General features: G+C 40.3%; 1 protein-coding gene across 1 annotated transcript; it reads left to right on the top strand.

The window, feature by feature from the left end:
• The first annotated feature begins 6,537 nt into the window (after window positions 1-6,537).
• On the top strand, window positions 6,538-9,970 carry LOC136444126 (uncharacterized). Its single transcript, XM_066441630.1, has 3 exons — window positions 6,538-7,107; window positions 7,661-7,848; window positions 9,352-9,970. Exons 1-3 carry the CDS (start codon window positions 6,630-6,632, stop codon window positions 9,727-9,729), a joined length of 1,044 nt encoding a protein of 347 aa, XP_066297727.1. The 5' UTR covers window positions 6,538-6,629; the 3' UTR covers window positions 9,730-9,970.
• The last annotated feature ends 385 nt before the right edge of the window (window positions 9,971-10,355 follow it).

Here is a 10,355-nt window from a genome sequence, read left to right as displayed (position 1 = left end):
TCCCTAGCTATTGATCTGTTTAAGAGTTTGGTTAAACCTATTTTACTACATTGTAGTGAGGTTGATGATTGTAGCTGTAGAACTTCTGATATTTTCATTGGGATATTGTTTTATCACACTTAAAATTAGATCATTGTACATTTATTCCAGTACGGAAGTTGGTAGACTAGTCGCTCAGGAAAGGAATCAGACCACTCGTCTACATGCACTCGCCCCGCTCTTGTGCCATTCAAGAAATACAGTAGTGATAAACTGAACTTGATATACCAGTCAGACACTGTATCGCAAATTCTACTCAATGTTTCGCCGTAAGGGGTGAATTGGAGGAATTCCCATTGATCGTTGATAGTCAAATACAGTTGATTAGATACTCTCGCCAAGATTAAATAATTTATCTACTAACAGGATTATTTAAAAAACATACGACACTTCATCATTCGAAGAAGAAAATGACTGTCAATACCAACCGTTTTGGATATACATTTAAAGAAAGTGTGAAACTCACGTTTCTCCCTGGCCGGAGGGAACCACTTAGAAATATCAGTAAACTCCACACATTTTATAAAATCAAAAATCACTTAAGCAGGGAAGACTTTATCACATCAATTCATAATAAACCGTTTCTAAGAAGTAACTACACTGAGAATCAGCGCACGTTATCTAGAAGTTGAAAAGGATCGACACCACAACACACCAGGCACTCACAGATTGTGTCCCACATGTAACGTAAATATTGAAGATAAATAATTGCAATTTGTGATGGCCATGGCCTGTCCCACTTATGGCAAAGAGAGAGATGCGCTGCAAAGTATTACTACTACTAAGACTAACCTCACCATATCTGGTACACAGAACGATGTATTGTTGTCATGTCCAACTCGTATACCACCTACATAGGTCAATTTCATTATACTTCATCCTAAAAGCGAGGGAAAAAATAATCCATACATGGCTTTATTGTAATTCATACACTGTTATCGATAATGTTTTGTACTTATAATTGTAGGATAGGTTAGCCTTGCAGTATTGTTGACTTAGTGCCATATATTGTACCATATACGATTGTCGAACAATAAAGTTCATTCAATAACTTGCTCATCTGGGCTTCAAACGCAAATGCGCCGCACGTCAGTGAGAGTGCAAATGAGAATTGGTGAAAGAAACGCGACGGTGCCGTAAAAATCTGCCGTGGCAGTGCCACCGCAGTGCCGGAGCCCAATGAGAGGGGGCCTTTAAGCCCCCGTATCTGCTTGGGCCCCGTATCTTGGGATCGTGGTAATCGCTGTGCAACGGAAGCTAGCAGGCCCAAACGTTTTGCCCTTGGGAAAGACACTTTTGACGTCCGATCCCCTTGGATGTGACGTAAAGCCGGAGGCCCCGTGTTTATATACGATTAAGGGTTACCACACCTCGAACACGTTAAAGAGCACATTTATCGTAAAGAGTGGGGTTCCCTCCCGGGATCCCAGCCTGAGTGGATCAAACCTTAGGGCCCTGTCACACTTGTGCGTATATTCAAGTGCTCATGACTTCCGCAGTAACATTTTTTTTGCGGGGAGGAAGTTGTTTTCTGCGTTGACCCACCGTTGTGCAGCCTGGTTATCGAACCAAAAAAATGACTTCTTGGGCTGCAAACTTAATCTAGACCAAAAACATGTTAATACGCAACTCATGCGGACTTGCATATACGCACAAGTGTGACAGGGGCTAAACAGTCGGATCTTGCGCAGCGCGTACGTACTATAAAAACTGGTGTGTTGCGCCTAAAGGCGGTTGACCGACTATGCAATACAAACAAACAATATAACGTTATGTTCTGACAGAAAGACACGCACACAACAACAATCATGGCTACTATCAGCAAACATGTGTCTTGGAGAGATTTCGTTACACGAAACAAAAATAATCATTTTCTTGATCTTGCACAGGATGAACAACAACATGATGACAATCACTAATCTCTTGAGATATTCTGTATACAGTATATCAATAGATGAATATACGACAAAATCTATGGCACATATCTTTCTGTCTATTTCTTCACAGACCCTTTTTCTTTTTGTTTCAACAATAATCTTGAAATGTCCAATCGAGAAATGTGGATAAGTATACGTAGTGTCTATAACGCGGACATATAGTACTGACAGTACTTTAACTACATGTAACGTGTTAGGCTAGACTAAAAAACAGAACATCAGAAAACGTTTTGATTTTCATATCGTTTCGATCGTTTCAAGCATTAAAATGGAACTCGTTATATTTTTTGATCTGCTGATTTTTTTTACACTACACCAGGTAGAGAACTGCCAGCAATAGGTCACATATGCAAGGTTTTACTCTTAGACAGCAGACAGGTTGCGAATAGCGCTGAGCATGTTTGTATGTATATATTTTCCGCTGGGGGGTCAGACTCACATTCAACTATTTTCTCTTGTCACTCACATGTTTTAGTGTGTTGTCAAATATTATATTTTTCATAATGTACATGTGGCGGCTAGAATATAAGTTGTATACAACTTGAGTAGGCCGTCACTTTGTCTTCGTCCATTCATTTGTATTATATGATTCTTCTTTGAATAATAAAAAAGATATAGATATATGTATACCGTACGCTAATGTGCAATGTTCCCTTTTGCTTGTCAGTGTTTTGAACCTTTTTGCAGAAAGTGAGGATAATTTGAATGAATAAAAGACCTTCATTGTACACTCATGCGTCGAATGTCTATCTATAGGTTCAATTCGTCTATCGTATGACTTAACAAACATGTAGCAAACATTTACAGGGAATATAGATACGAGTTAAACACACATACCAGACAAAAGTGCTGTACTGCGCTAACCGAATAGAGTCAACTGCTTCTCGCTTCTACGTACATGTGTAGATATGGGAACAGATAATGTTTTTTTTGTACAAGGCTTGTCTAAGTGTGATAAGAAATATAAATTTATCCATAACAATTAGATATTAGAAGGATGGAAAGCTCTATGTGATTCAGTCAAGAAGTACAATTTTTTCGTTACCATACAGTTTACAATCTAATGTAAGATGTTGTTCAACTTCTACTTGGCTTTTGTCACTATCTCTCCCAAGGCCACAGTATCTTATGGATGACGTCTTTTGCAGACTCGAATGAATGCGAAGAAAAAGGTGCCAAAATGAAGACTATTAAATTTAAAACAAGAATTGAAGCGACAAAACATGGTATTATAGCAAACTTTTATTCCCGTATTCAAGAAGTACACAAACTGGCAGATTAGTATTACTACAACTAACTACGTACACCGTCAAGACTGCCACACTAGTGCCTCTTCTACAACTATCGAACTAGTTAAACGTCTGGGACTGCACTCATTTCTAACTCAATAGTGTCACTTCTACAAGCTAGTACGCACAAGGCTACAATACGACATATTTTCCAATTTTTTGTAATTTCTTGTCATCTTAACTATCTCGGGGGGGAACAAACTGTCATGATTTTTATTTCGAAATCAGGCGAGAATCAATGCACGCGTTGACGCCATCCATAAAATTCACTTGCTTTAGCCTAACGACAGACAGGCTACACCTGTACCCTAGTCCTCTCCACAGCGCCGTAAATGGTTCTCTGATGGAGCGTCCTGCTGAGCCATTCTTACCTGGACAGGAGCGTGTCTCCTCGCGTGGAAGCAGCACAGCGGGAAGGGTTACCCTTTTTGCCGCTCATGAGTTTACCGGGCGCCGCTGCCAAACCTCTTGACCCGACCTGTCTACCCCTAGAAGCTAAATTGGTCCTATAACTGTTTCTGAAAGGGGGAGGGGCAAGCCTTTCCAAAACACTTCGTATAAGCTTTACTCTCTTTCTAAGAACGATCATTCCAGAAAGACAGAAATTGCGACGCAGACTAAAGGCGTCATCAATATGATATCACTGAACTCTACGTACAGATTGGGACCAAAGTATCATCAAATGTGTGTCCACTGCTATACTTTCTTTTTGACCTTTTAAAGGAAAATGGTCCTAACTAACTGACACAACAAATTAATTGCAACCGTATAAACGAAATTGTTGAGCTCTTTGACTCTTGAGAATAAAACATTTTTGTGTGATTAATTTTCCGATTTCCATGAAGAACTTCAAGTCAGACACTTTAAAGTTTTGTATTCGAATAAAATCCAAGGCTAGAAATGCACTGTTTAATATCATAAAAGTTAAATGCACATACCTAGAAGTAATAAAATACAATATCAAAATTTGCTTTTTTAAACTGCACAAGAAACCTATTGTTTTTTCTTAGACACTCTTTCATCAGCTAATATCTAAGATACAGTCATAAATCTTCACGTCAAAATCATCATTCAGAAATCAACCAAAGCCTGAAACAACGCTATCGGAATGACCAAACAGTTGAACGCTTCTCTTGAAAACGAAAATCAAAGGACTAAAAAACTTATGAAAAATACAATCCAAAAGCGCTGTTATGTTACGTAACCATCTTGGCAAAAACGTGTTCGATCAACAGGTACACTTTCCACTATGTGGCGATCGCTGACATACCGTACAGCGATCAAAATTGGATCTGTGTGACCATTGATCTCGGAATTGGAAAAAAAAACATTCATGGTGTAAAAGGATGATTCAAAAGACAGCAAAACACACAAAGCGCAAATTGATACGTTCTACATGTATGAATCTCGCAGCGCTCTTGCAGTCTGTAGTGCAAGGGGGAAATGTCCACAGCTCATTTAGCGATTTTCCGTTCCCAATCAACCTGTTTCCTCCGCGTTGCAGTGTTGTCGAACTGGCGGATTAACTTTTCAGCAATTGTCAAGCGATGGGAGGGACAATTATTACACGGAAGCCGTCCCCTTTCACGTGAACAGCGGGGAGGGGGAGGAGGTCAGGCGGGGAGAATGCCGCTACTGACCCGGGAGGAGTGGTGGGACCCGCCGACGGGCCAGTCGGTCCATGAGCATATGTACGGAGCACTCACATGTCACGCCATGTCTGTCACACAAGGGTGCATATATGTACAGACAGCCGTTTTGGGCTGAGAAGCGGAAAAAATTTCCTTCAAAACTCTTCTGTACGTGTTTTTGTTCACGCAACGCATGTGGGTATGTGTTGAATTATCCACGACCTATAACTTTTACAGGAAAATGCATAAATACAAACTTTATAACGCATTCTAATGCTAAAACAACCAGGTAAAGCAGTCATCCTAGGCGGAGGTAAAGCACGATGTAGCTAGTGGTAGTGCAATGCGGCTTCGCTACGGCTCGTTATTTCCCTTTACTCTTCTCGATAAGTGTGTTGGGTTCCTTCACGTGCAGAGGTTTGAGGCTAACACCTAAAGCTCTCGCATACACGGGACCGCCGGCTTTACGTCCCCAACTGAAAGGACGATGCGCCATTTTTTTCGAGTTAGCTTTTTTTTCGTTTGCTTTCAGCGTGAAACGTTAAGGAGTTTAGTCTTGGTAAATATTTATCACCTCAGAAACATCATGGCGGCATGTTTATTATGAAAAGTATATGAATTCCGTACTTTGTTGAAAATGATACATCCTATCTGCATCAGAAAAGGCAATGCTGTATGTTATGGTCTATGATATTCATGCAGTTTATAATTTCATCGCAGTATGAACTGATAACCGAAAATGCTAACTTACGATTCAAAATTCAGATGTACTAGCACATTTTAGGATTAGTTTAGTCGGAGGTTGTCTTCTTAGTAATTGTGCGTAAAAGGCAGACTTTGAATAAAATGGTTCAGGATCCTTGAAATGATTAACAATTTATTCAATACTTCCTTCCTGGCATAAAGATGCACGAGCCACAAAATGTTTCTTTATCAATATGTAAAAAAAACTCTTTCTTTTTTCATTTCAATCAAAGGGGATTTTTATCATTAAGTCTTTTTTAACCATTTTAGAAAGAAAATTCTCAGTGATAAAATCTTTCATTAAGTACGTCTTAGTTATCGGTCTTAACTTTGATATTGTTATTCTTTTTTCATAAACGGGGTTTTCTTTCCAAAACGACACCTTGTGTGGTTGTAAATGGTCAACAAGACGAATAAGATTACATACTGAATTGGAAATCATGACGCATTGCCGGAAAAATGTATGTTCAAGCTGCTAATGTGTCTCTAACCACCGTGTAAGGATGTAAGTTCCTGTTTCCAGAAGGTAATGACGGAACGCGAGTGTGGTCTACAGACCCCATGTTGTGAACCACAAAAGTTCCAGCCATTCCCGCTAAATTGTGGTCCCTAATTTCGCCATCTTTAAGCTCTAAACTGCCGAACACCTGCAGAAAGATGCAGGAAAATGGTGGACACAAAGAAAGCTGGTTTCCCGAAGTTCCCTCTCTTTGTCTCTATGTCAGTATGTGAGGATGCGCTATTACCCGAGGAACCCAACCCGAACGACACAAACTGTGGGTAATTGGTCGCTAATGACTCACTTCAGTCAATCGTCCCATTGACCTGTCAATCAAATTCTCTCTACCAAGCTTGAAACGTCACAGACTGTTGTATGAGTGTGTGTGTGTGTGCCAGCGTACTATGAAGGTACAAGTGGTAGTAAGTTCATACAGATTGTCGATATAAAAGTTCGTCACTTCTGACAGAAGGACATCTAGAGTTAGACAATGAGTTGGCTGAGGTACGGTAGCGACGCGTCGTTATGGCGGGAATTTGACAGAACTTTCTGTCACGGTGGTAGCAGCGGGTGGCGCGAAAACTTCAGCGTCGTCTGCAGTCGCGAAGTTTCCGTAAGTAGCGACTATGCCGTCCTGCCATCAAGTCTTCCATCTTGTACACGCAGCATGCCGTCTACACAACGTTTCGTCAACACTATACCAGGGGCATGGGGCGCACAGACACAGTTCTTGAGAGATTTGTCTGTGAACAACGGAACAGATGGGACACTTAGGGACGCGGTGACAGGGGTGCACCAGGGGACATCTGTCACCGTGGTAAAGTCAGGAGCACAACCGTTTTGTTCTTCAAATTGTGACAGAGAAGAACAAGAAGCTACCAGAGTATCTTCCGAGACGAAAATAGAAAGAATGTCGACTTTAGAACAGGGAGAAACTTCTCAGAACTACAGGAGAATACTCGTAAAAGGTAGGTTGAAATGAAAGTATTGATATTTTTCTTTCTCATATGAGTTGTTATGCTCTATCTTTATTCCATCGGTGCTCGATGTGACATTTACATTTTGGCGTGGAAATTCCGGCTTTGTTGACATACTTATGAATAGACTCTTAGATCTTAATTTTGTCGCTTTTTCTTTTGTTAACAATTACTTATTCGTCATTCTGTTTGCCTATTGAAGTTACTGCAAACATGTTAACAGGACATCAAATACAGCACGTAACTTAGCTCAAAGGAAGCACACACGGACAACAGTGAATGGCACTGCTAAAAATGACCCTGCAAAACTATAAAAAAAAGTTTGAGAAATAAAATGCAACAACGGTTGAAATCACCGCGACTTGGATAAGTTTGTAATCATTCTAGCCAACACTAAATCCGTGTTTTAGTTTTTTATCGGCAAACTAGTATGTACAGAAGAATCTTGCATTTGACAACCCACGTGCAAGGCATCAACTCTCACTGTGACAAACACAATCGCAAAAGAACAGAATTTTAATCTTGTCTACCGTTTGTTGTTAAGCGCCAAAAGGTACGGTCAAAGAGATGGTCCTGCCCCGGGCACTGGACATCGACCGGCCGAAGCGAGCACGGACAGCCTTCACCGCTGACCAACTGAAAAACCTGGAAAGGGCCTTCCATGACAGTCAATACGTGGTGGGTCAAGATAGGACAGAGTTAGCCAGGCAACTGCGACTTACGGAAACACAGGTGAACATTTTATACAAATATAAGCATGTACAATGTATACGCTTTAATGCACACGTAGGAGACCTCGCAGCATCCTAATTTAAATTTGTGTTACCCTTGATTTTGTAATGGGAATATCAGGCAAAGTGTTACTAGGAAGACGACAAAACATGCAAAACTTAAAAAGATTCGTTTTTTATCAATGAAATTCGTTGAGCGCGCTGTCAAATCACTCTGTCACAGCGAGGTCACCAACGCGTCGCGGGTCCAGTGAAAGGTGAGCTTTAGTCAGGCCCTAGGCCTAGTCTACTGCACGGCGATCGGGCTGTGACCTCTCAGCGACCGGGATATGTGTAACCCTTGACTTCAGACTTGGAATACCATGCAAAATGTAAAAGTATGACTGAAACGATATAACAAAACACACAAAGAGTAAAATATTCGTTATCTTTAAAACTGTGAAACTCGTTGAATGGGGGTGCATCAGCCAACGACTCTCGGACCTACGGCACATTTGTTGGTTTGTAATCTACAGAAATAAAGTGAACTGCTGATTCCCAGTGAAAATACAAAATAACAAAACTTGAATTACTCTCTTCTTATGTGTCAACAAAGCCCCCAGGAAGTCTAGAAATCCGGCATATTCAATTCTTCAACATTTTGTTCAAAAGAAATATGGAATACAAACCCGAAGAGTAAAACTACTACAGATACCATTTTATTTGCATTTATTTCTACGCTGTTTTTTTACAACCTTCTGAAAAGTTCCAAATGAATAATAAGATATTTGTAAATGAGACAAATGGATCCCAACACTACTTCAATACTTCGCGCCGATATGCATCGTTTAACGAATTGAACGAAGAAGCATTCAGTGAACAGGGCGAAATTTCAAACATCAATCTCAACATGATATGTTAGTCCTAGTGCATGTATTTGCGTCTTCTATATTGCTGTTTATTGATGTTTATGATTCATATATATTTCTTCGTCAATGCGATATAGTGTAACACGTTTTTGTTCGGTGAAAATAAAAGTGGGCCTCTGACTTTCTCTGAACAATTACTGTAGTTTGTTGGGTGAAAGCTCTTTTAATTTTTTTGAGTTCGTTACTTTTTCCATGTTTATAGATTATACATTGGATCGCTGAGTCAATCTCGTTCTTGTTAAAAGACGAGCAACAACAGATATCCAAGAGTTACAATTTTTACATTATGTTGCTACTGGAAAAAGGACTACCGAAAGTCACGCTGCAGTACCATGGACAGCCGCTGGTGACCCATGATCTTGTCATTTAGAGGAGAAAATCAAGTTATTTCTTTATTTCGACAACACCTACTAAAATAGCGAAATATCATAAATATCTATCCACAACTACTAACTAGTAAGCTCTTCAGATACACAGACAAACACGCAAACGCACAGTTCCGAGAAGATAAACTCCTTGGTGGAGATCAACACAGATCCTAACTTTCCAACCTCAGCAGAAAATGAATTTTCTTTCTCAAACATTATGTTCAACAGGTCAAGGTGTGGTTCCAGAACCGGAGGACAAAATACAAGCGTGAAAAGGCACGGGAAGCCGAGAAAACACAAGCCAACTCCGAAACCCTGGCCGCGCTCAACATTTGGAAACTCCTGCAAACGGCGCCGCCTAGCGACGCTCTACCGTCAGTACATACTCTCGCGAGATCTCAGTCGTCGGAGGTGCGAGATCTGGGAAGACGAGAGCAACCTGTCAGAAACGTGTGCGCCTCACGGATAGATGGAAATTATGGTCCTACGTGTCCTGATGCGGGTTGGCAGCCGTTGGTATATCAAGACATCCATCCAAGAGCAGCTATTCCTCCGACTTGGCCGAATTTCTCTCTGCTCTCCAGACAAAACTACGACAATCATTAATATCATGGAAGCTCATCTGTGTTGGTAGTAACAAACCTCCATGGCAGTAATCATAGTACAGTGCTAAACTTTAGTCGCGAGAGATGATCGATGACTGGTGATCACTGATCCTGAAGAAGGCGACATACATACAAGAAGGCGACAGTGGTTGTTAAAAATTTGATCCGTGTATATCCTAGTGTTGGAAGAAAGTTTAGCATTGTACTATAATCATTCAAGCTAATGCCATTAAACTTTATGAATGTTCACCATTTGGTATCGACAACCTATAAAACATTTGTTCACGGATACAAATGCTAGTAGTTCGTTATATGGGGTATATACGCACTAGCTGTTAATAACAATAAGAGTTCAATTTCACTGTTGTATGTTGAGTAGTTTTTGAGGCAAATTTTTGTCAATTTGATATTAAATTCTTGCTGAGACATTCTGAGAATGAAATTTCGTGTCCATGTTTTTTTTTCTTCTTCAGATTTTAGTCTGTTTGTGCCTGACTACGATACTAGTCTCTACCAGACCCCATAGGCCGCTGAAAAAAATAATGCGTTACAGTATCAATAGCCTCTTCCATAGGGCTTTGGAAAAGTAATAGGAATTGGCCAAATAGACAGATAACATGCCAGACT

Source organism: Branchiostoma lanceolatum, chromosome 10 (assembly GCF_035083965.1).
Source record: "Branchiostoma lanceolatum isolate klBraLanc5 chromosome 10, klBraLanc5.hap2, whole genome shotgun sequence".
Taxonomy (NCBI): domain Eukaryota; kingdom Metazoa; phylum Chordata; class Leptocardii; order Amphioxiformes; family Branchiostomatidae; genus Branchiostoma; species Branchiostoma lanceolatum.
Note: the sequence above shows the minus strand (reverse complement) of the source record. Positions and strands in the feature narration are given on the sequence as shown.